This window comes from Coregonus lavaretus (genome assembly GCF_964263955.1).
Source record: "Coregonus lavaretus genome assembly, chromosome: 4".
Classification (NCBI taxonomy): Eukaryota; Metazoa; Chordata; class Actinopteri; order Salmoniformes; family Salmonidae; genus Coregonus; species Coregonus lavaretus.
The window spans coordinates 30,932,333-30,959,162 of record NC_139991.1 but is presented as its reverse complement, the minus strand read 5'-3'; the positions used below and the strand labels follow the sequence as shown (position 1 = coordinate 30,959,162).

The 26,830-nt window shown below is 43.5% G+C and overlaps 1 protein-coding gene and 1 pseudogene across 4 annotated transcripts in view; one reads left to right on the top strand and one right to left on the bottom strand.

Annotated features, from left to right (window-relative positions):
- Nucleotides 1–1,136: 1,136 nt before the first annotated feature.
- LOC311127351 (programmed cell death 1 ligand 2-like) lies at nucleotides 1,137–11,518 on the bottom strand (annotated as a pseudogene). Its single transcript has 6 exons — nucleotides 11,148–11,518; nucleotides 4,658–4,717; nucleotides 4,181–4,531; nucleotides 3,688–3,966; nucleotides 2,811–2,930; nucleotides 1,137–1,928 (listed from the first exon to the last, which is right to left on the bottom strand). The product of its transcript is annotated as a programmed cell death 1 ligand 2-like (transcript).
- Nucleotides 11,519–11,701: 183 nt separating this feature from the next.
- The window catches only part of LOC311127353 (plasminogen receptor (KT)-like), a 32,260-nt gene continuing 17,131 nt past the window's right edge, over nucleotides 11,702–26,830 (top strand). The window contains exons 1-2 of one of the 3 annotated variants that reach the window (XM_084159189.1): nucleotides 11,702–11,829; nucleotides 12,273–12,357. In XM_084159189.1, the coding sequence (XP_084015315.1) occupies nucleotides 12,277–12,357 (81 nt within the window). In that variant the 5' untranslated portion in view covers nucleotides 11,702–11,829; nucleotides 12,273–12,276. Of the gene's footprint in view, nucleotides 11,830–12,249; nucleotides 12,358–26,830 lie in introns of all 3 variants that reach the window. The other 2 variants (XM_084159191.1, XM_084159190.1) reach the window with 2 other exon arrangements.

Here is a 26,830-nt window from a genome sequence, read left to right as displayed (position 1 = left end):
CAACAATCTACTGGCAAATCCTTTTCAATCCTTGTCATATGAAGATAAATTATAGATAAAACGTATCGGTACTCATTGGCCATTGGACATAAACATTATACAAGTTGGAAAATCACAAATTCAACAACGAGTGGTATGGAAGGAATCAGTGGCTAACTGCAAGCGTTGCAAAGCAATCACTATTTTACTTCCCCTGCCTGCTATTCGGTGGACAGGGTGTATGGTCCAAGTCTGGGTTTAAGGATTTAAAACAACTGTCAGAAATTGTGTCTTTTCCAAGCTTAAAAGTATAAACATTCACTCGCAACACCATGGGCCAGAAAAGGTTGAATACATTGGCCATGCTGTCAATCCAGCATGACTTCTGCCTCGTTCAAAACAACTGGAAACTCGGAACTGGGAAATCTCAGACTTCAGTGAGTTCAAGACAACTGGGAACTCTGAAAAAAACAAGCTCCGACTGGGAAAATACGTTTTGAACGGTTATCCAACTTGAAATTCCAAGCCGGGAATTCAGGCCTCTTTCTAGAGTTCCGACCTGAAGATCACTGACGTCATGATTCCACCTTGAGTTCCCAGTTGTCTTGAAAGCACCTTTGATGACAAAATTTGCCCACAAGGACCAACGCGCCACCTTCCTGTTCAAGTGAGCACAGCACAACAACGGTGAGTCCAAAAATGTCTTGTATGCTGCTGCATAAATTAGCTCATGTGCTTTTCTTCATGAGGAGGGAATACTATATAATATGTTGCTAGGTCTGTAACCATGTTTGCCAGGGACAGTCTCTTCCCATTCAAATATTTGTTTTCAACAAAAAGTTCAGTAATAGACCCATGTAATTTCCGTTGATATTGTGAGGGTTGTTTTTTTTGCGCAATGCGCTGTCTGTGCGTAAGTATATTGTCTATAAAAGTGGATCCTCATGATTATATTTTCCTTCCTTTTTAGACCACAGAGGCCTAATAAAATACTTAAAATGGTAGGCTAGCCGCGTTTCTCTATCTGAATTTCTGTCGGTGTCCATTTTGAAAGTGCTGAACTAATAAGCCTACCTCTTCGTAGCTCGTTTGCTTGCACTTACTTATAGTTAGAGCTTAGTGTTAATGATATAAGAATAAACATTATGAATTCAAAACTCATGTTGGCGTTCGTTATTATTGAAGGACAATGAGGTTCTTATCAACTTACACAAATCCACAAGGAGTCAGTAGAAATCACATTTGTTTAAGCAAGTCAGCCATATATCAGCTATGGTTTTAAAAAGTCAGTAAATGAGGCTGAATGAACTGTTTCATTGCCAGACGAGGCTCCCCCCTGGTGTAGTTGGTGGTAAGGATTCACTCCATTGTGATGAAAGGAAAGCTCCGCTGTTGGGACAGCTTTATGTAGGCCCTTCAGTTTGTGGGCACCGTTTGTCACCGTTATAGTGCAATTAATGTATTACTGTTGTGTTTTGTAGTGGCTTTGCTGGCATGCATAACAATTTCTGGGGGAGTTTGCCCCACCCAGATTTACATGTGAAAATCAACACTGGGTTTAAGCACATTATCAGCGGTTTGTTGTTATCAAAACAATTGTGAAATGTGTTGTTAATATTAAAACGTAAAACATTTTATTGAGGTACCAGCAAATGTAACATGATTAAACCTTATCTGACAGAGTCAATGTGAGTGTACGTGTGTGCATGAGTCTTTTGTGTTCTCAGTCCTTTGCACAGAGTTTACTGTCTCAGTCTCAGTGAGGAGCTTCAGCACATTCCTGACATGTTCCTTCTCTATTACCTCCTAGAGCAGGTCACCTGTGTGACCCTCTAACAGTTCATCACCAGGGCCAGTTGAAGCTGCTGGACACCAAAGGAGTCCAGGTCCCGTCTCTGCTGAGCCTAGGAGGGTGTTAGTGCTTGGGGTGCTGGGATATCTGGGACTCCCTGTGAGCAGAAAGTTAAAGCAAGGTATAGTTTACAATAGTTTATATTCTGTTCCATTCCATGTTGCAAGAGCTATTTTGCTGTACCTACTAAGGTTTTTACTTACTAAGTAGTAACTGCATTTGTCACTGTCTAGTATTTACTGTCAAATGTTATTATTGAAGGACAATGAGGTTCTTATCAACTTCCACAAATCTACAAGGAGTCAGTAGACACCACATTTGTTTAAGCAAGTCAGCCATGGTTTTAAAAAGTCAGTAAATGAGGCTGAATGAACTGTTTCGTTGCCAGACGATTGCTCCCCCCTGGTGTTGTTGGTGGTAAGGATTCACAAGAGCTATTTTTCTGTACCTACTAAGGTTTTTACTTACTAAGAAGTAACTGCATTTGTCACTGTCTAGTATTTACTGTCAAAGGCAGTTTGGGACATTCCTCTTTCTAATTCGTTTGAACACGCAGACTTCTCAAAATACTATGCAATACCATAGAAATGTAACCAAAAGAATGATAGGAGACTATTCTAAACATAAGGAATGACTAGTTCTATATTGAGTAACCACCCACATGATTTTACAACATGTAAAATCCCCCTGACACAAAAGCAGAAATCGTGTCTGTGGGGGTGTTTTCACAGGTAGCAGTTCAGATAAGTTTAGAAAGTGCACACTCATGTTCTCACATGCTAAGTCATTGCCACGAGATCATGAGTCAGAAAAACACCATCTCATTGATTATTCTGGTCTCAACAGCATATCTACACCTTTAGAGATTACAGTACATCATCTGGTCTCTATCTCAGCATACAAGAAACAGTGGAAACTCCTTGTTGTAAACCTGAGACAAAAATGTGTGCAAATCAAGTAAGAGCAGCAGAAAAGTTACCTCTCCATCTGCGATAACCAAAGATGGCAGCAGCAATGATCATGGCCACTGTCAGTGATGTGCCCAATGCAATAGAAAGGGTGTTACATTTACTATTAATTGCTGGTAGGTCTGTTTCATCTGTGAAGAAAAAATATTGAGGAGAGGCAAACAATGTTATTTTGCATCATGGAATATATATAGTATATGTAACACATAATACATCACAAGAATGTTGCCTATGTTCTTAGTTTGAAGTTCAAAACAAAAACAAGCATTTTGGAAATAACCCGATATTACACAAGATACGCTGGTGCGAACTTCCCCAAATCATAACCAACAGTGACCGCCAGTAGTTCAGATGGGTCGGGGAAATTGATTATATTTGGTTTTCATGGAAAGATGCACTATATCTCCACTATCTCTATAACCATCTTCAACGCCCTTTTTCTCCCACATTGACTTATAACTCCTACAATGTGTTTTGTTGAATGGAAGGGAAGATATTACAGATACCTACGTTTTGACACCATGATCATTGAGGAAAGCACCCGTTTATAGCACCTTTTTATCAACAACACATCTACACACTCAATGTAAAAATAGTGTAGGCCTCACTATAACCTCCTAGTTTCCATTACCTTGTGCAGTCAGTACAATGTCACAGAATCTCATTTGTGGGGTATCAGTGTCAAGCAAGAGGTGTGAGGCCAGACTTTGCAAGTAAAAATAAAAACAGGGGTAACATTGTATTTGGAGGGTATCTACACAAGGACTTCATAACACATTTATAAGCAGTGCATAAACAGCTTATTAATGTGTTATGTATGAGTTATGAATGTGTTATGAAGTCCTTATTGAGGTACCCTGTTATCAAACATAGAAATTCACTTCATACCTGGGATGTCAAACCTGGCTGATGGACCCTTTGGAACTTCACCTTCCTCCACCAAGGCACAGGTATAGTTGTTTTTGTCAGATGATTTCACTGTTATCTTGCTGGTGACTTGGAAAAGCTGGTCTGGAGTTCTAATAGTGGTGTCGTTGGACTTGATGTTCCTGAGACTCCTGTCTCTCCAGGTCATAGTGGCCAGAGGATAGCCCTCAGACTCACAGATCAGCTCTACCTCATCTCCCCTACGTCTCTTCATGCTTTTAACGATAGTTTTATAGGCGGCTAAAAGATGGATGAATGTAAAAACGTTACTATGTAACAACATGATAATATAAAGTGTAATTACAGCGTTACTACTTAGGTTTACGAGCAACTTAATGTAAAGTGTTACCACAATTATTTTAAACAATTCAAGTTTATTACTCAATACTGAATGACTGGAAATTAGAATTAGCCTAGAGTAATGTTCTGTTACACTGACAGATTCATGGCTAACCTTTGACAGTCAAAGTGGTCTGTTTGTAATCAGCTCCCACCATTTCCACAAGGCATTGGTAGGTCCCAGAGTCATTGATCCTCAGCATGGACACCTCTAGCTTGGCCCACCCATTGGTAATCTCCTCCGTCACCAGTCGCACCCTGCCACGGTACTGGGGATTCTGGGAAGTGAGGTCTTCCTGTCTGTTCTCCAGCCTGTACACCTCCACAACTGGAGGAGGCCAGATGCGATGCCATATCACTGACAGGTTTGGGCCCCGGCCCCCAGGTTGGAACCTGCAACCCATGGTGACATCACCGCGGAACTCTGCCACGTGGGATGGACTGTCCACCTCCACTGTGAACAAGGCTGTGTGGAGAGAGAGAAAGAGAGACGTGGGGGGGGGGGGTCTATGAATTAAACAAACAAACTTTTAAATGTGGCCCTGAGTCTCTATTGTATTGCATTGTGTACTTAAAAACCTCAATAACATACCTGCAAGAGTGGGCCATAAGACTACTTGTAAAACCAAAAGAAAGGACTGCTCCATTTGAACTAGAGAAGAAAGAAAACATTTGAAATGTTGCAATGATAACCTTTTGTAAGTGGAGTTATGAGTCAGTCCATATAAATAGAACACATATTGCCACACTAAAACTACTGTACAGATGTAGGACCTTCATTTAAGTCAGTTTGTTCCAGCAGGAAAATAATCCTGCAGCAACAGGAAATGTGAATTATTATGTGGATTGTAATGAATGGACATTTTAGGGGTTGATACATTTTTCATTAGGGCAAATCAAGTCTGAAATTTCAAAGTGGAAATTACAAATTTTAGAAGCCTTTTAAAAACTGAAATACACTACAAGTTTGCATTTCCTGCTGTGCAGGAAAATGCTCAGCAACAAACGAGAGATCAAATGAAGATCCTACATCTTTATAAGGCTGGTCTGAGCTTGTTCTCTAGCGAGTCAGCAACTGGTTACCCAAAATAAAAATTATATGGGCCTACAGTGAATTCGGAAAGTATTCAGACCCCTTGACTTTTTCAACATTTTGTTACGTTACAGCCTTATTCTAAAATGGGTTAGATTGATGAGGGGAAAAAACAATCTACACACAATACCCCATCATGACAAACATCTCCACAGCATGATGCTGCCAACAGCATGCTTTACCGTAGGGATGGTGCCAGGTTCTCTCCAAACGTGACGCTTGGCATTCAGGCCAAAGAGTTCAATCTTGTTTCTCATGGTCTGAGAGTCCCATCTCCACAGAGGAACTCTGGAGCTCTGTCAGAGTGACCATTGGGTTCTTGGTCACCTCCCTGACCAAGGCCCTTCTCCCCTTATTGCTCAGTTTGTCCGGGCGGCCAGCTCTAGGAAGAGTCTCTGTGGTTTCAAACTTCTTCCATTTAATAAAGATGGAGGCCACTGTGTTCTTGGGGACCTTCAATGCTGAAGATATTTTTTGGTACCCTTCCCCAGACCTATGCCTCGACACAATCCTGTCTCGGAGCACTACAGACAATTCCTTGGACCTCATGGCTTGGTTTTTGCTCTGACATGCATTGTCAACTGTGGGACCTTATATAGACAGGTGTGTGCCTTTCCAAATCATGTCCAATCAATTGAATTTACCACAGGTAAAGAACTTTAGAAGTTTTTTACGGTGCAGTCGCAAAAACCATCAAGAGCTATGATTAAACTGGCTCTCATGAGGACCGCCACAGGAATGGAAGACCCAGAGTTACCTCTGCTGCAGAGGATAAGTTCATTAGAGTTACCAGCCTCAGAAATTGCAGCCCAAATAAATGCTTCACAGAGTTCAAGTCACAGACACATCTCAACATCAACTGTTCAGAGGAGACTGTGTGAATCAGAACTTCATGGTCGAATTGCTGCAAAGAAACCACTACTAAAGGACACCAATAAGAAGAAGAGACCTGCATGGACAAAGAAACACGAGCAATGAACATTAGACAGGTGGAAATTTGTCCTTTGGTCTGGAGTCCAAATTGGAGATTTTTGGTTCCAACCGCCGTGTCTTTGTGAGACGCGATGTGGGTGAACGGATGATCTCCCCATGTGTATTTCCCACCGTAAAGCATGGAGGAGGAGGTGTTATGGTGTGGGGGTGCTTTGCTGGTGACACTGTCTGTGATTTATTTAGAATTCATGGCTACCACAGCATTCTGCAGCGATACGACATCCCATCTGGTTTGGGCTTAGTGGGACTATCATTTGTTTTTCAACAGGACAATGACCCAACACACCTCCAGGCTGTGTAAGAAGGAGAGTGATGGAGTGCTGCATCAGATGACCTGGCCTTCACAATCCCCAGACCTCAACCAAATTGAGATGGTTTGGGATGAGTCGGACCGCAGAGTGAAGGAAAAGCAGCCAACAAGTGCTCAGTATATGTGGGAGCTCCTTCAAGACTGTTGGAAAAGCATTCCAGGTGAAGCTGGTTGAGAGAATGCCAAGACTGTGCAAAGCTGTCATCAAGGCAAAGGGTGGCTATTTGAAGAATCTCAATGTCTTCACTATTATTCTACAATGTAGAAAATAGTTAAAAAAATAAGAAAAACCCTTGAATGAGTAGGGGTTCTAAAACTTTTGACTGGTAGTGTACACCTGGTCAAGATTAGTGAATGTAAACAAATGGAACACATCAGGCTCAGTACAGCTTACTGAATGGCATAGATTCAACTTTTAAATCAATACAATAAACCCACCTTCAAAAATCTGTTGGGGTGTGCTGACAATCGAATTGTTATTTGTCCAATGATGTATTCTGCCTATTGCTTGAACATATAATCAAACAATTGACCTAATAATAATAATAATAATAATAATAATAATAATAATAATAATAATAATAATAATCTGGAAAAGAGATCATCCATTTGATGACTATATCACAGCAGAATAATAGACCATGGGAAATACATATGTATAAAAACATGAAAAAGTTATGTGCAGAACAGAGGGGATATTGAAACATAACAATAGCATTTCTGCTACAGTAGAGAGAGGTTATTATGGGCCATTCATTTAGCAAGTTATTTCACCTGAGAATAGTGGATTTGGGAAAGCCTTTCTGAGTAAGTCAACTAAAAATATAATTGATAAGAAAAAGATACTAGAACATTATTACCCTACTTGCATACATTTTAAAGATAACTTTATAAGCATCTCATGAGGCTGCATAATATATCATCACGTTTTTAAATAAAAGCAATTAAGCAAAACAGTTGGCATATAAACTAAATGGTTCATCACTGACTAAATGCAGTACATGCAGTATTCTACCTTAACAGAAGTATTCCTTGTTCCTTCAGAGGCTCTTTCATAATCATATCACATCTGTAACATATATTCTGTTTTGTAGCGCAGTACTTATCTTCCTATCCTCTTCCCGTACCGTAATTCTCCTCCCCTCAAACCATGCAGTTTCCTGTTAGTGACTGTGCATGCGAGATGCGTTCACTTTGGCTGGACACAAAGAGGGCGAGTAACCTATTAGTAACTAAACTGTCCAATGCAAAAGTATCACTGTGAACTTTTTACAGAGCTCTGTCTAGACAGAAATAATTTTAACAGATTCTATAACCGTAGGTTTAGTAAATCCCAATCTCCTTTGTCTGAAATTATCGGGAATCATTATGGTTAGAATCCTCACTGTCATCTTGCACAATAGTTTTATAGACTATAGTAGCATAATATCGAATGTAGGCTACAGGAGGAAATGATCAAATCCCTTCTTTCCTTTACAAGGAAGGATTCTGAATTTACAGTAAACGGGCAACAAGCCCAGCAGTCTACTATGACAAGCCTGAACAGGCAGTGAGCCAAAATAACCCATTACAAAGGAACACGCCGCCCAGACAATTTCGTTGTTTATTGCCAAAGTTACTAATGAACCTAACCCACAATAACCGTACTCCCTTTCCAAATAAATCCTAATTTTATGAGACTGGAGGTTACTGTTTAATATGAGGGAAAAGTTAAATCATCATGAATACAATATAATAGAATATTCACTAGTGGGCGCCATTTCTTCACCCAAAGCTATCTGACTATCCCTGTGAACCTTCCTCTATATGTATATCTTCTTCAGTTTTCGAGATGATCGATCTCTGTCGAGGGAGGAGCTGGTTTTTATATATTGTGTATATTTATTTATTTGAAAACATTTCCGTTTGTTGGCATTGTCAATTCTTGCACACTTTTTCAAAATACTGCATATGGCTGGACAGGCAAACACCGCCGAGTACTAACCTTTAAACCAATCAAAGCTCGTGTCCTATCCCCGGTACCATCAAATACAGTACAGTATGAAGATAAGCATAAACGCCATTGACAGATAAACTTGAATTGTTGCATCTCGTTGTGTTGTTGTCCTCCAGCTAGCTAAAATTGGCCCTTTCCTATTTTAGCCAAGGATGGAGATAGGAATTTGGACTTGTGGTTTTACTTAATTCTCCGTACTTGCCAATGGATATAACGGCGATTCTGATCCAACTATTAATGAATACTTTGTTGTGCCCCTGGCCTGATGTATATGCATGAAACTTACATTATAAAACTGGTTGTTTGGATCCTGGATGCTGATTGGACGAACAGTGTTCCAAGCCTTGCTGTAACAGACACGCCTATGCCTGCAAACAGTTCCATCTAAAAATACAACACTGCTCCTCCATAAGAATATCATGTTGATGTTGCTGTCTGAATCATCTGTTGTATTTATCTCAACTCGCACATTATTTCCCCTTGCATCCAGCCTAGAATTTTGTTTGGTACAGCAGGGGTTAATATAAGCCTTGCTGTCCTGTCTGACCTCGGAAACAATGTTTCAATTTTGAATTTCGATCTCTGTAGGACCATAAATAGAGTGAACGGTGCCCAGACGAGACAATTTTTTGGCATCAAAGTCATTATCATGGTCATGGACATATCCAAGTAAATGCCAATAGAATAAAAGCTAAAAAAAAAACGAAAATGCAGCTAGTGTACTGTCATTCCAGGTTCAATGTTTGACGTGACTGAGTTAGCTGAAATTGGTTACCTAGCTAGCAAGTGACACAAACAAGTGACGAACAGTTATTTTGCAGAGCAACCACAGAACATTGAGCTACACATTTCACCGGATGTATAAATGTGAAGCCTCCGGTTGGCGTTTCCACTCACTACCATATATGGTGATGAGAGGAAGCCCAGTGACCGACATTCTGCAAATTTACTCATCGACGAAACATTTTATTTCCATGCAGTTTTCTGTTTCCAAAACTAGAATCTGTAACAAACAGAGTGGACTGCGTTTTGTAGACTTTACCCTTTGCTAAAGTTTCTAAAAATTGCGTTGTTTAGAAGTGCAAGGGCGAACTGAGTTATTGCACACGCACACTTCAGAGTAGGCAATCCCTTGCGGAGATATGCAAACAAATGCTAGAACGCGCCAATAGGATCCCACTATCTCGTCCTTGGATCTGCCCACCTCCTTACTTGTTCTGCCCACTATGATAAATTTTTCCCATTGGAAACGAAAGACTCTGGTCTATCTTGGAATAATATATAATAATTATAAAATACATCTTTGTAGAAACTATGCAAATATAATGATCAAAAGAAGTAACCAGATTTTTGTCCGGAATATATATTCTGGTGGAAGAATGAAATTGTATGAATTGACTTATCAAAATAACGTTTTAATGAAAATATGTCATTCATTGTTATTTTAATATGTTGGTAACAGTTATAAAAGCTATAAGGCACGAGAGACAGTGCTGTATCATGAAAAGTCACAGGTCAATGGCGTTGTTCGTTTCGACGCGAAAGCGGAGGGCCAGTCAACCCATTTACCTGTGACTGTATTCATGATACAGCACTGCCTCTTGTGCCTTATTCATTAATTATAGAAAACATGTCTCACACTCAGTCATAGTTAGTAGAATAATGAATGGATTGACACTGTCAACTTTTATTAGGTTAGTAGGAAAGTTAATTATGTAAACCACCTAAAAGTACTCACATTCATTGAACATTTAGTATTTGAAACTCAAACATTAATTTCCCAACTGCTTTTTCTATAATCCTACAGGCTCTTCTTTATTCTCCATACATTATATTCCAATGCATCCAACATTATGCATGCCCACCATGGTATTGGGCAGCTGCTGTTTGAGAACTAATCTGGTTTAGAAATCAAATTCTGGTTATCTTATTGCAAAGCACATTGTACAATTGTACAACTGTTTTTAGGTAAGTTTGAATTGCAATGTATGCTATATGTATAGTCTATGCCATATGTATTGGCTAATATGCATTTGCAGCTGTCGTTTTTAAACCTCCATTCTAGCATACATGACACACACACGTCTTTCTATTTACATGCATTTATTTGGGTTTCTATGCAAAGTATATGATTGAATGTTTCTTTAAGCCTGCAGCTAGTTACTTTAAATAAGACATGACAAAACATTATTAAAAATGTGAATTCACTGACAGAGAGCGAGCTAGCTAATGAAATACAAAATTGGAATTTACAGTAGCTGGCTAGGCTAGTCAAACTGTAACATTGGCTAGCTTTCAATACATTGGCTAAATGGAGTTACCTCTTCATTCGATCAAGGCTATTCGTATTGCATGATGAATATTTCAATGCACTCGAAAACATATATTTATCTTATTTCAGTCTTTGGGAGCGAGCAATATCTGTTCCTCTTCACCGCACAGCAGCTCGCGTTTTCAGAAGAGGCTGTGTTTAAGTCGTAAATAGAAGCAGGCCATTGGCTGCCTTCATCTCGAGGGGTATGTACGGGAGTTCTGATTTATTCCAAGTTTAGTAGGTCGGCAAATTTGCCTGAACATACAGTGTTATAATATACCTTTTATGAGCAAATGTGCAAGAATTGAAGGAGCCAACAAATTGTATAGTCATCATAAGAATGTTTTACTGTCATATACAAAAACTCAGCTCCTACCTTGACGTGAATCGATCAACTTCACTCTTTTCGGGAACATCAGTCAGCCACCCACGGTCTTTACTAGTTATCACAGCCACAACGTTTCAATAAATGGCTAAACCCTACAATTTAACTTCTTAAAATCTGATTTGAAACATAGCCCTAACCTTAACAACCACACTGCTAACCTCATGCCTATCCCTAACATTAAATTAAGCCCAACAACCTATTTTTTATTTTAATGGATTTGTACATATTTGTGGCTGTGGTAACTAGTGACAACCGCCATCCACCGTCCACATCCTGTGGCTGTGAAATACAACCTTAGTAGAATTCTGTGTTTTCCCATGCAAAAGTGATTGCTTTTTGCCTTCCCAATGAAAACTAGTTAGAAAATGTTTCTGGACGATGCACTATGCTGCCTTGTTGACAAAATAACTGTTCGATTTAAGAGGGGCGTTCCTTCCTCCCCGCTTTCGCCCAATGGCGTGACGGGCATTTTCCCAGTTCAACGTAAAATAAGTCCCTCAAGGTCAAAACTCTGACCAATGAGAGAATCGCCCGGGTGTTGTGGGCGGCGCATGCTTGCTTCCATGAACATGCCCATAGAACTTTGGGAAATGAAACTTCAGCAGAGCAGCACACATTAATCATAACTAGCTAGCTAAATACATTCTAGAATAGCGACATAAAACAAAAGGTATGTTTTTCACTGCCACAGCGATTTGAAGTGGTTTTTCAATACAGCATGCAATAACTTCAAATGTGAAAACCGTTTGCCTTAACGCTCCATCGACTAGGTAGCTAACGTTAGTTAGCTAATAATGATTCAATGCACAACTAGCTAGCCACTTAACGTTACTGTTAGCAAGGTAGAACGTTTCAAGTGTCACAGGTATACAAGTTTAAGAACAGTTTTAGCTAGCTATCAATTTAACAAAATTATTTTTTCTCCCATGAATGTCATTCCTTGAGCAGTACTCTACAGATATAGTTTCTGCTAGCAGCAGATGCTACCAAAGAAATCCCCATTGTTGTGGCTTTAATAGGGCCCTGAGTTTTTCCTGACCAGGATAAACCCAGGGCCCTGACCCTTGCTTTATTATCTCTTAATATGTAGCTTCATTTTATTATCTAAACCAGCACCATGGGTTTCCTGCTGTCTAAATCTATGGACCAGAACTTCAAGAAGCAGCAGGAGTTCATGCTGCACAACGCACGGCTCCAGGTGAGACGCTGATACATAGTCTACCAAAGATGCCAATGAATTTCCCCCTGTGAAAGGGTGGGATAATAAACTTGTACAGATTATACAGAGGAGTCTGAATCATCTCTACTGACACGTCGGTCATACGTATATACCAGTACAAAGATGTTAAAATTATAAATAATTATGGTCATTTTTCTGAGAATATTTACATGATCTAAGATGTTAAATGTCTCCCTATGTCATTTTCTGCTTGTAGGAGGCAGTGCCGCACATAGCAGTGAATACAGCCAAAAAATATAGCCTATGATGCCACACTTGTCAATTAGACCAGTGGTTCCCAAACTGGGGGCCTGGGTGTCTCTACCTCCCCCCAAAGGAACTAAGTCCGGCTTTAAACTCAGTCCTGCTTTTTAATTTCGAAATTGGGTAGTGCATCATCAGTTTTCCTCTTGTCATGTCAGTCATTGCATACCTTAGAGAGCTATTTATAACTTATCAGAAATGTCCAACTAGCTTATGTCAGCTAACGTTTTTTATCAAGTTTTTTTTAGCCCATAGATTTTGTTGTAATGTTTGAGTCACTCAAATATCACATGATTACACATAGGAAAATTTATAGAATTTCAAGAAAATGAGCTTTAGAACAGCAACATTTTCTCTGCTGCCATGACAAAATGTGTAGAATTGCAGGAAATAAGCTATAAACCTGCAACATTTTCTCTCCGCCAACAAGAGGGGTGTGAACAGTTTGTGTCATGAACAGTGCTTGTGCCCATAGAAATAGACATGGGCGCGCATGGGGGTCGAAATGCTGGAATGGGGGCCTGAGTGAAAAGGTTTGCGAACCCCTGAGTTAGACTACCTCATCATATCTCACCAGTTGGAAGCCAAGGAGATGATTGAAGTTACCATTATGTATGCCGATGAATTGAAAAACATTTAGCTTGATATGCAGGTGCCTATCTATTAGAAGTGTGGTTCCAGCGCCATAGATAGAACATTGGGTGGGCTTTTCAAAATAAGGCAATTTTATAAAATGTCTGATTACATTCCCATGGGCTCAACATTAGACTTCCCTGAAATAGGGACTATAGCAGTTTATAATCAGTTTAATGTATGATGTGTTGTTTAGTTAATTGATTTCACGTAATAGGCTACTCAACCACATTTACCACTGATTGCCCCCTATTGACATTAGAAAAGTGTATATGGCCCAAAGTGCTTACACCCTGGTCTGTAACGAATGCAAAAGCCAGAACACAGATTCATATATAAACTTGTACAATTTGTGGCCATTATCTCCGTATCTTGGAAGAGGAAAGGGATAGAAGTTTCAGGTGTGCCTGCCTACCCAGCCGGTAAAACTGGGCAAAACTGGTTGAAATGACGTCATTACAACGGTTGTAATGGCGTCGTCTTAACCAGTTTTGCCAGGTTTCTGGTTGTAAAGACGTCATTTAAACAAGTTTTGCCCACTGGGTAGCACACATTTTATTTGTGCTCAGTAGTTTCCCCTAGATTCTAGAATATCACAGCAACGCAGTCTCTAAGATGAAGTGAGGTGCTTCCGTCCGTTCGGGGCTAGTTTAAGCAGGTTGTAAAACAACAATTTTATTGCCATCGTTAAAGAGGTGGCTTTTTGCAACACGCTAAAAAGCTTTTTTTCCTTTTCCCAAAAGCTTGTAGCAGAACAATGTCATTATCAGACAAGGGCCCATAGGTGGTGACAGACTTATTAACGCACACTGTAAAATATTGTTCTGTTATTAACCACTTTCTCCCCACTTTTGCCTCCGCAAATGTAATAAATAATGACTAATGATGATTGGTTGATTCATCCCAAAGTTTCCCATATTGAGTTTGGGGCTTCAGCATAATGCACTTGTTAAGGTCATTTGGATTACTCAGGCTCAGAGCCAAATATGTGTAGATTTCTTTTTCTTGCAGGTTTTTTTTTCATGAAATTCAGGTATTCTATGATGTTGCTTACAGACTTTATGGCATCTTTTAACTGTGTGTCTTTGTGAGATGTGACAGCTGAGTATAGGCCTACATGTTCTGTAGAAGCTTGTCATGTGTAATGCACAATTTGCTATATGCCAGACATCATCATCATCATTGTAAAATGTGGTGGGTACATACTATAACCCATGCCATTGTATTATCATGTGCCTAATACTCTGGCAACATTACTGTGTCTATAGATGCAAAAATGTTTTACATTCTTAAAGGTAATGTGAGGGCATAATCAATCACCTAGAAATAGAACAACATTACTGTACTGTAGCCATCTCCTTGTCTATGTAAATTACTATCCGACACTTGGGATGGTAATGAATGGAATCGACCTGGCAATTTAAAAGGATAGCTGGTGTATCTAGCATATGCTTTCTCCCTCTCTCCTGCATTAAGATGTCAAACCTACGTCACTGCTCATTGTAGTGGAATCTCGAAAACGTTTTACGTTATTGTCTATGATTTGATTATTAAATGGTCCGTTTTTATGGGTATTTCGTGCATGATTGAAAGCTATGACATTTTTTATTCATCCACTATCAAAATATGGAGAAAAATAGCCCTCAAATTATAGGGGGGTGTGTGTGTTCTGAGGAAGGTGGAACAGCATTGAATCTAGATTATTATTGCTCTCATAATTTAGTATTTTAAGACAGTCATTCACCCCCCCCCCCCCCCCCACTGTCTTGTCTTTCACAAAGCTCAAATTGTTTTCCTGCGTGTGACGATATGTTTGATGATAAAACCTTATCACAATCAAAAAGTTAGATCTCCTAACTAGACTCAACACACAAATAAAAGTTGCTATAGAACCTTGTCTCATTGTTTGAGGCCGGTTTTGATTATTTGAGAAGGTCTCTATTGTCAGTTTTCCGTTTGGTTTACTGCTCGGGCAAGAACATCCCTCCACACGGCCTTTAGGAAATGTCAGTGAACTTCCTCCACAGATTAATATCCACTTCATCACCTCCATACTCCTCCTCCCTCGACTTCCCCACGCCTCCTGACTTCCACTGCTTCCCGACCCCTAACCCCTATCTGACTATTCAGAACAGATTCTGGGAAGGAACTGTGTCTAAGTGACGTCCGGCTCTACTATGGGCCCTGGTAAAAAGTAGTGCACTAAATAGGGAATAGCCGTATACCACCCTGCATACCACTGCTGGCTTGCCTCTGAAGCTAAGCAGGGTTGGTCCTGGTCAGTCCCTCGATGGGAGACCAGATGCTGCTGGAAGTGGTGTTGGAGGGCCAGTAGTGGGCACTCTTCCCTCTGGTCTAAGGAGATCCCAATGCCCCAGGGCAGTGAAGGGGACATTGCCCTGCGTAGGGTGCCGTCTTTCGGGTGGGACGTTAAACGGGTGTCCTGACTGTCTGTGGTCACTAAAGATCCCATGGCACTTATCGTAAGAGTAGGGGTGTTGACCCTGGTGTCCTGGCTAAATTCCCAACCTGGCCCCATCATGGCCACCTAATCATCCCCCTAATTTGTAATTGACATATCACTCCTCACCTCTCCACCAGATAGCTGATGTGTGGTGAGCGTTCTGGCACAAAAAAGGTCGGCGTGCGGCACATTGGTGGTGGATAAGGTGAGTTTCCACCTTACTATGTAAAGCGCTAGGAGTACCTCAGTTGGTAGAAAAGCGCTATATAAGTCCAATCAACTATTCATTATTTATTATTAGGATGCCATTTGGGACACCGTCACTGCATTACTCTTCACTTTTTACTCTGTGACCCGGCCTAAAGAGAGGCCTCCTGACTGGACGGGGGGAGGTGATATATTCGGGCTGGAACCACCAATGAGCTCCCCTCTTCTCACGTCACAAAACGATTCGTTACCGGAGTGTAACTCCAGTTCTATGAGTGGAGCGGAGCCCCATAGGGGAGCTCTGCTCCTAGTGGTTTACCCTCTGCCCTAAGGCAGCAACAGCCTGAGACAAAATTATGCACACACCTGCAGCCAATAGGAGCACAGGTGTCCCTATAAGAGGGGATGCCTCCCCTCAATCAGCCTCCCGAGATATTTATCTTCAGCGAGACTAGAGAGGGTCGGCAGGGCCTTAAGTCCTATGGGGCTCCGCTCCACTCATAGAACTGGAGTTACACTCCGGTAACTAATCGTTCTATATCGTGGAGCTCCGCCCCATAGGGGAGCTCTGCTCCTAGTGGTTTAAGGCGGAGCGTAGCGCTCCAAAATGTACTCCCTGCCGAGCCTAACACTTCCCATCGAAACGAAAAGGTCAGGCCTGGCAATGGCTGCAACCAAGTCCCGCAGTACTGCAACTAAAAACCCCTACGGGCGTCACAATATACCGCGTCATCGGTTAAAGACCCGCCCCACCTAGTCCAATGGCAATGCCAATGACTAGTGGGCAGATCACCAGAATAGAAGCCATACTAATCTGTACTAGCAGATAGATGTGCCTCAATATCCTGTGAAAACACTACCAACCACTAATGGAATGACACCAAATGTCACTCTACATTTGTGAACGCGGTAGACCGCCTCACTCACTCAATGGAATCCCAGAGATTAGTGTGCAGGAACAAAACATGGGTCATACTAAACTGAACAAGCAGATAGATGACCTCACATTCTGTCAATCAACGCATGCTTCTACTGTACTGAACCTGTCAGTCAGGAGTCATGCTACAAAATATGTTTTCTTATCCAAAGCGGACCTGATGGAAACCTTGTCCATAGTCCTGCTTTTTCCTCTCTTCCTAGCTCAAGATCTCCCTTCAGCTATGCTGAGTACAGACCGAGCCAAAGAGTTAGAAAACACATTTGTCCAAAAACACGTTTTCCTAACCAAAGCGGACCTGATGGAAACCTTGTCCATAGTCCTGCTTTTTCCTCTCTTCCTAGCTCAAGATCTCCCTTCAGCTATGCTGAGTACAGACCGAGCCAAAGAGTTAGAAAACACATCTGTCCAAAAACACGTCTTCCTAACCAAAGCGGACCTGATGGAAACCTGTGTCCACAGTCCTGCTTCTCCTCTCTTTTCTTGCTCAAGTTCTCCCTTCAGCCACGCTGAGTACAGATCGAGCCAGAGAGTTAGAAGACATATCTAAGAGATAGAAACGGATAAATGGAGACGGCGTCGACCATGATGCTGCTCTACAGATATCCTCTGAAAAGGGCAGTAGAAGCCGCTACCCCACGAGTGGAGTGAGCTCTGATACCCTGAGGCAATTGCCGCCCCGCTGCCTCATAAGCTGTCTCAATGCCTTCACAAAGCCAGTGAGACAACCGCTGTTTTGAAAGTGGTCTACCTAGTGCAGCCGCACCGTGACACACAAACAACTGAGGCGATGACCTAATCGCTGCTGTGCGCTCGACGTAACACGCCAAAGCGCGTACCGGGCACAGGCGATGGAGCTTCTCCTCACTCCTCTCTCTATGAGGAGGAGGAGAAAAAGCCCACAGCTCCACGGTCTGTGACCTATATGAACTCTTAATAACCTTCGGCACAAATGCCGGGTTAGGACGTAACACTGCTCTGCTCAGGTCACCATTGATGGCCAAGCAGTCAGGTCTCATCGAAAGAGCACACAAATCACTGACCCGCTTAGCTGTAGTCAAAGCGAGCAACAGTGCTGTCTTAATAGACAGCATCTTGAGGGGTATTTGATTCAATGGCTCGAACGGCGACTTACATAGCGCTTCGAGTACCAAAGCCAAATCCCACTGAGGAAGCGTGACTCTAGGTGTTGGCCTAAGTCGCCGCGTTCCTAATAGGAAGCGTTTCACTAGAGGGTGGCTAAAGACATTGTCTCTGCCAAACCCCTCATGACAAGCTGAAATCGCTGCTGCAAACACCCTAATAGTGGCAGGCGATTTTTGCTTATCAAACATGAGCTGTAGAAAAGAGAGAATACTCTCCACCTGACAGCTCATGGGGTCTACACCTTGTGTAACACACCATCGTGAAAACACGTTCCATCTACTGGCATACATCTTAGAAGTGGAACTGGCACGTGAACCCTGTATGGTCCTGATCACTGCATCAGATAACCCACGGCGCTCTAGCCTGTCCCTCTCAGCAGCCAGGCCTTCAGTGGTTGGCCGATTATGGGCAACTTCCCTATCGTGCCTTCCGCCTGAGACAACGCGTCCCGTCGATGTGGAATTGGCCAAGGTGGCGCAATCAACATCTGACTCATCTCCGCAAACCAAGGAGCCCCCGGGCGATCGGGCGCTATCAGTATCACTGACAGCCCCCCTGACCTCACCCTGGCTAGCAGTGGGAGAATGCAGGACAGCGGAGGGAATGCATACAGGAGAACTCTCGGCCACGGTTGGTGCGCAAAGGCATCCCTTCCCAGTGGCGGTTCGTCCTGTTCCCTCAGAGAGAACCACAGAGGACATTGCGCGTTCACGCGTGACGCGAATAGGTCCACCTCGGCTCTCCCGAATTGTTCCCAAATCTGGAGAACAATGTCCGGATGCAGACACCACTCGTCGTCTCGAGGACCCCCTCTTGACATGAGGTCTGCTCCTACGTTCAAGTAGCCCGGAATGTGTGCTGCTCTCAATGAGCGAAGGTGCTCGTGAGCCCACAGCCACAATTCCTCTGCCGCCCGATGGAGAGCAGGAGACCTGACTCCTCCCTGGCGATTTATGTGAGCTACTGTGGTCCGGTTGTCTGACCAGACCAGCACATCGCGACCCCGAAGGGTAGACGCGAAGTGGGTCAGAACCAGTCGAACCGTTTCCAACTCCAAGAGGTTGATATGACGACCTGATTGAGGCCACACACCTCCTATCGCTTGGCATCCGTGAATACTGGGATGTGAGAGGACGCCTTTCCTATCGGGACTCCGTGCGTGAGAACGCGCGGGTTTCTCCAATAGTTCAGATCTGCACTGAGCGAGAGGGGAACCACCACCAACCGATGACGTTGACGCAATGGGTCTAGTCTTAGTTGGGCGAACCATCGCTGCATCCTGCGCATATGCAGGAGTCCCAGCGGAACCACAGAGTGGGCTGACGACATGAGACCCAAAAGTGACATGATCGACAGCGCCGTCACCGTGTGATTCGGACGACACTTCCTCAGGGCTAGCAAGGCTACCCTTCGGGGGTCCGAAATTCGAGCCCTCATCCTCACAGTGTCTAGCTGTATCCCCAGGTAGACAATCTGATGAGTGGGCCAGGGCGCGCTCTTTTTCCAATTCACAGCAAACCCCAGGCTTGTGAGATGCATCACTGTCTGTGTTGTGTGAGTGATCGCCAGCTCTGCTGACGGGGCGAGAACCAGTAAATCGTCCAGGTAGGTTAATAGCCGTATTCCCTGACGACGCAACGGTTCCAATGCCGCCTCCACACACTTGGAAAATGTGCGAGGTGCCAGGGCGTACCCAAATGGCATCCTCGTGTATTCGTACGCCACCCCTTGAAAGGCGAACCGCAGAAACTTCCTGTGACGCGGCTGAACCGGCACATGAAAGTACGCGTCCTTTAGGTCTATGCTCGTACAAAAGTCCCCTCTCTGGACACATTCCAGCAGACGTTTTGTCGTTAGCATTCGGAAGGGCCGTTTGGTTATGCTCTCGGTGAGAATGCGTGAGTCCAAAATCGGCCTCACTCCCCCCGTCTTTTTGGGCACTAGGAAATAAGGCGAATATAGCCCTTTGTTCCTTTGCTCCCGGGGAACTACTGTTACCGCCTCCTTCGCCAAAAGTTCCGTAATCTCTGTCATCAGAGCGGCCACTTTGTCTGGCGTTTTCATCACCGTCTCCACCACTCCCCTGAACGGGGGTGGGGTCCGGTGGAATTGGAGAGCATAACCCTTCTGCAACGTCTGTTCTAGCCAGCGTGAGAGGGTGCAGCTTCTTCGCCACTGCCAGCAATGCAGAGAAAGTGGCTGAGCACGAAGCTGTGGTGCATCCAGTAGGAAGGACCTGTATTCCTCTATGGCCCTTACTGCCACTGTTCCCCAACATTGAAGTGGTGGAACAGCCCAAGGTGGGCCTCCCGTGAAAGGGAGAGGAACCATCAATGCGTTCTGAGAAAGAAAGAGGAGCAGGGACGTCGGTTAAACCCGTAACCGTCGTATTCCTGCCCTCCTTGAACGAATCGCGGGTCTGAATTGCGCTGACCGAGGTCACAGCCTGCGGCAGGGCACCATCCCCAGCAAGCGATTGCGTCATCTTAGGTGACTGCAACTCGCTATCAGAGCCCTTCACTACAGTACTCCTAGAAGTCTGTAGTATGAGGTCTCTATGAGGTAAAACAAGGCGGCGCCTTGATACCTTCTTAACTTTCACCTTCTGTGTGTGTTCAACTCTGCACCCCTGGTGGGTTGATTCACGCTCAGTGTGGTGAGTACTGGCTCGTTCTGTCAGGGGAGCTGATACTTTGGTTATACCCATAACCCTAGTAATCCGGCCGTCCGTGAACGTAGCATGGGTCTGAATCGCATTAACCGAGACCTTAGTCTGCGATAATGCGCCGTCCCCAGATAGCTGCTGTGTTACAATGCCTGGGGTCGCCGATACTCTGGACACCTTCGTGACCGCGGTAATCGGGCCCTCCGTGAACGCAGCATGGGTCTGGCTCGTACTAGCGGAGACCTTAGTCTGTGCTAGTGCGCCATCCCCAAATAGCGGCTGCGTCCTCATGTTAGAATCTGACCGGGACTGCTGCCTTCTATTTAAAGCACTTCTTATACGTGAAGTGTGATGTGACGACCTGATTGAGGTCTTATGGATACCTACTCTAAGTGCCTGTTCAGCAACGCACCCTCGGTGGGCTGAACGGCTCTTAGAGTGGTAAGGAAGAGAGGGTGAGATTTGAACGTTCTCGGACGTATTATGGAAAAGAGGCTATTTTTTGACAAAGTCAGGTGGACCCAACTCTTTATTAAATACATCAACAAAGGCATTTACATCAACACCCATCCCTTCAACCGAAGGGTGGGGGGGAACAGTGGGCATATTCGACACCATCGATGCGTCCTCTATCCACTCCCCCGTGTCCCGTCACGTACGCCTCCTCTTGCCTCCCTTGGAGGGCCAGGTCGGCGTCCTCTTCACCTCCCTCGCCGGCTGTAGTGGGGCTACCGTAGCTGCTGGAAGGGCGGGGCCCGTTCCCTTGCTGCTCGTGGCCGCCGGATGACGCCGATTACGCCGCCTCGCCGTAGACCCCGGTCTACTTGGAGGGGCGGAGGTAGATGGCCTTTGGGATGGAGCGGGGCCGAGTCGTCCTGCCAACGGCAGGTGCTTGGCCAGCTGTTTCTTCTCCTCCTCTAGCTTGGAAAAACGCTCCGTCGCCTCTTTGACTGCGACCCCAAAGAGGCCGTTGTCAGAGAGGGGGGCGTTCAAGAGAGACGTCCTGTCTGCCTCTTTCATGGATGTCAAGGACAACCAGAGGTGTCGTTCCCCGACCACCGAAGTGGCCATGGACCTCCCCGCGCAGACTGCGGACGCCTGTGTCAGGTGGAGTATGGCGCCAGAAATTCTGGACGCCTCCTCCACCTCCTCCGGTGCCAGCTCTGTCTTGCCCGTGGTTAAACGGGACAGAGAGGCCGCCAAGAGGGCAATGTTGTTAGCTGCTGCTACAGCTTGGGCTCCCAACCCAAAGGACTTCTCTAACAGCGACGCTGTGAGTCGGTCCTTCTGGGATGGCAACGTGGCCTTCTTGGAAGAGGGCCAAGGGCTCGAACCCGGTACGAGATACGCCGCCATGGCGCTCTCTAACCTGGGGATTCCCTGACCCTGGAATCTTCTTTCCACTCTCGTGAATGGGAGATACGCTTTTACTGGCGAACGCGCCGCTAAAGGTGCCTCCCACGAGCCCTCAACCTACCTAGCCAAAGAAGGCATGGCAGGAGCCACTGGCTCTGCCGCCTTCCTTGGCCTGGAATAAGGACCGCCCTCCATCATATCAACCTCCGGTGCGGAGGGAAGAGGGGGCAGCCCTATCTCCAGACGTTGCGCAGCTCTCTCAATGAGACCCGGAAAATCCGCTCTCAGAGAGGCTGCAGCGAAAGAGAGAGCTTCTGATCTCTCAGAGCTCGTATCCCCTTCGCTATAGGGACTACAAGCCCTCTCGCTTTCCAAAGGAAAGGGGGGCTTGAAAATATGAGGGATGGGGTCCGACTGTTCCATTGGAATGCCAGACCCCTCCTCAAAGTCCCTATCTTCCCCCGAGTCTGCACCATCGGACGACGCCTCTGAAGCAGAGGCTAGTATCGACAGCACGTCCTCAAGGGGGATGTCCTCCCTGAAAAACGCCCAACGCTGCTTCCTCTCCTTTAAAGAAAGGAGGGCGCAGGAAGAGCAATTCGGGGGACTGCAGATGCCTTCCTTGGCATGCTGGGATCCCAAACACACGAAACACAGGTCGTGGTGGTCACCGGCCGCCATGGAAGTGCATCTGCACTGAGCTCTGAAAAGAGCTTTTGGGGGTGGAAAATCTCCCGGTGTGCTCATATAGACGACGTTGATGACTGGAATATCAACGGCGTTTTTCGTCCTGAGTCTTCGTGCTTCGTCTCTTCTTGGCTCTTCAGTCTAGTCATCCAGTCGCTGAAGATAAAGGGAGGCTGATTGAGGGGAGGCATCCCCTCTTATAGGGACACCTGTGCTCCTATTGGCTGCAGGTGTGTGCATAATTTTGTCTCAGGCTGTTGCTGCCTTAGGGCAGAGGGTAAGCCACTAGGAGCAGAGCTCCCCTATGGGGCGGAGCTCCACGATATAGAACCTCCATCACCTCCATGCTCTGTTCATGCTGCTGTCTTTCCAATAAGGAGCAGCAACTCTGAGTTAATAGCACTCAGTTAATGGAGTTAATGACACTCGGGCAATCAGGCAGACATGATGCTTCCTGAGGACACAATGCCTTTCATGATTGATTGGTTATGTGCCCTCTTCACAATGGGTTGTGTGACTTTAAAATCAATTGAGTAATGACTAATGAGTCTCAAATCGAGCCAATCAGTCTCACTCTACCCATCGACATTTAGATCACCACAAGAGAAACACTGGATGAAACATCACCATGTGTTGTTTGCAGAAATGTAAAGCTTTCCATGTTTTTATGAAATTCCAATTGAAATCTCAGAATCTAACAATTGTCTGGACTAGATTAGGCCTAAGCCTAGTCCTAGACTAAAAAGCACATTCAATGGAGATCGCCATTGAGCTTGTTTTTTAACCACGCCTAAATGTTCAGACAATCAGTCAGTGATTTTTTAAATGATATGTTCTTTACCATGTTGTCTAGTGCGCCGTCAATTCAGGCCCACTTACGACTTCAATATTCAATGTGTTGCCACAAATGACCCAAAAATATAATTGTCATGAAAATCATCGTCACATGACATACTATAATTTATGTCATTTTTACAGTGGGGTCCGAAATTATTGACACCCTTGATAAAAATGAGCAAAACTGTATACAATACTAATACTGAGCTCTGTTGTATGCTCACATTTTTTAAAATTATATTATTTTATACTAATACAATTGCTCAGAGAAAGAGATTTTGTTAAACAAGTAATATTTTCAAATGATTGACAGTTTTACTTGGCTCATCGTGCTCTAGCGACTCCTTGTGGCGGGCCGGGCGTCTGCAGGCTGACTTCGGTTGTCAGTTGAACAGTGTTTCCGCTGACATATTGGTGCGGCTGGCTTCCAGGTTAAGCGAGCGGGTGTTAAGAAGTGTGGCTTGGTGGGTCATGTTTCGGAGAACGCATGACTCGACTTTCGCCTCTCCCGAGCCCGTTGGGGAGTTGCAGCGATGAGACAAGATCGTAATCACGAAATTGGGGAGAAAAAGGAGGTAGCAATTACTAAAATATAATAGGTATGGATTAGTTAGACCATTCCTGGTGAACAAGCAAACCATTAGGCTACAGTAGTTCTAATGGTTTCAATGTTATGTTCTTTAATGGTAAAAGTCCCAAAATGTTATGGTATTGGGTTGGGTATAATGGTAAATGTCACTAATCACACTACATATAGAGATGTTTTCAAATAATTTGATTGAAAAACATAATATGACTGCCATGCAATGGTTTATAATTGAATTATTTTATTAGGGTTGTCACAACCTTTTAGTCACTAGCCCATTTTTCCATCAACGTTATGGAAAAGTCTTCATATGAGAATTGCAACATACGGATAGCCCCCTCTACCATTTGTTGGACTATTCAAGGAGAGTTGGGTTGAAGGAATCATTAGGTTGCTAAGAGAAGGACAAACTGAATTGCTTTCATGGAGGACTGGCTTGACCACAAAATTGACCACACAATGTATTTTCATTATGTGTAAAAGCTATTTTACTATACCCAAACTTGCAAAGAAAATGTCATCCATTTAATAAACACAAGAGACCAGCAAAATAGATGGTGTGGTGGCGGTACCAGGAACAATGGCATCTAGTGGGTAAAACCTAGATGCCTAATTTATGTTACATAATGCAAGGGACTTCAATGGCTAACTGCTCTAAACGGGGGGGGGAATTCATTACAAAGGATGAAGAAGCAATATTCAAAACCGCATCTTTATACTACTAAACATAGAGAACTGAGATTGGCGTGGGGTCTGTGGATGGCTTTTGACCATTTTATTGGATTCCTCATGTCTTACTCATTGTTAGGAAGAATTATGGTCCAAATCAGATGTTAGGTACTATATTTATTAAAGATCATATGAATCCTATTAATGAAAATGGCCAATTTCGGTGCAATCAATTAGCTTAATTGATCAGAGATTAAATTCAATTTCAACAAAATAATGTTTCAGGAATGCTAATCTTATCTGTTTCTAACTACAGGAACTATCTGAGATGGTTGGTGTCATGGCTTGCTGAAACAACATGGAACGACCCATGGAGAACACATTGGGAGGGATCTTAGATCATTCCTCCATACATAATCCTTCCAGATCCTTGATATCCTTTGTCTGCGCTTATTGACTGCCCTCTTCAATTCAAACTACAGGTTTTCAATGGATTTCAAGTCCGGAGACATGGCAAAATGTTGATTTTTGTGGCCAATTAACCATTTCTTTGTGGAGTTTTGATGCATTGGCACTTCAATTGGAACCGGTGCTTTGTCAGATGGGTTTGGCGTCGAAGTGAGATTGCATGAGCAGAAATGTAACACCATACCTACTGTAAAATATGGTAGTGGATCTTTGATGTTATGGGGCTATTTTGCTTCCACTGGTCCTGGGGCCCTTGTTTAGGTCAACGGCATCTTGAACTTTACCCAGTACCAAGACATTTTTGTCAAAAACCTGGTTGCCTCTTCCAGAAGGCTGAAACTTGACCGCAAGTGGATCTTCCAGCAAGACAATAACCCCAAGCACACATCAAAATCCTCCAAAAAATGGTTAATTGGCCACACATTCTTTTTTTGCAATGGCCGTCTGTCTCCGAAACAAATTGAAAACCTGTGGTTTAAATTGAAGAGGGCAGTCCATAAGCGAAGACGAAAGATATCAAGGATCTGGAAGGATTATGTATGGAGGAATGGTCTAAGATCCCTCCCAATGTGATCTCCAACTCAGTATTTTGACCCCTATCTTTTTGAGAAAAAAAAGTATCACTTGTTAAACAAAATCTCTTTCTCTGAGCAAATGTATTAGTATAAAATAATATAATCCCCAAACCCCCCCCCCCCCCCCCCCATTTTTTTTTTGCATACAATAAAGCTCAGTATTTTAATTATTTATTTAATACAGTCTTTTTTGCTCATCTTTATCAAGGGTGTCAATAATTTCGAACCCCTGTATACAGTGCCTGAAGAAAGTATCCACACCCCTTGACTTTCTCCACATTTTGTTGTGTTACAGCCTGAATTTAAAATTGATTAAATTGAGATTTTGTGTCGCTGGTCTACACACAATACTCCATAATGTCAAAGTGGAATTATGTTTTTAGACATTTTTACAAATTAATAGAAAATGAAAAGATGAAATGTATTGTATTCAACCCCTTTATTATGGCAAGCCTAAATAAGTTCAGGAGTAAACATTTACTTCACAAGTCACATAAGTTGCATGGACTCACTCTGTGTGCAATAATAGTGTATAACATGGTTTTTGAATGACTATGAATCATCTCTGTAACCCACATATACAATTATCTATAGTCGAGCAGTGAATTTCAAACACAGATTCAACCACAAAGACCAGGGAGATTTTCCAATGCCTTGCAAAGAAGGGCACCTATTGGCAGATAAAAACAAAAAACAGACATTGAATATCCCTTTGAGCATGGTGAAGTTATTAATAACACTTTGGATGGTGTATCAATACACCCAGTCACTACAAAGATACATGCGTCCTTCCTAACTCAGTTGTCGGAGAGGAAGGAAACCGCTCAGGGATTTCACCATGAGGCCAATGGTGATTTTAAAACAGTTATAGACTTTAATGGCTGTGAAAGGAGAAAACTGAGGATGGATCAACAACATTGTAGTTACTCCACAATACTAACCTAAATGACCGAGTGAA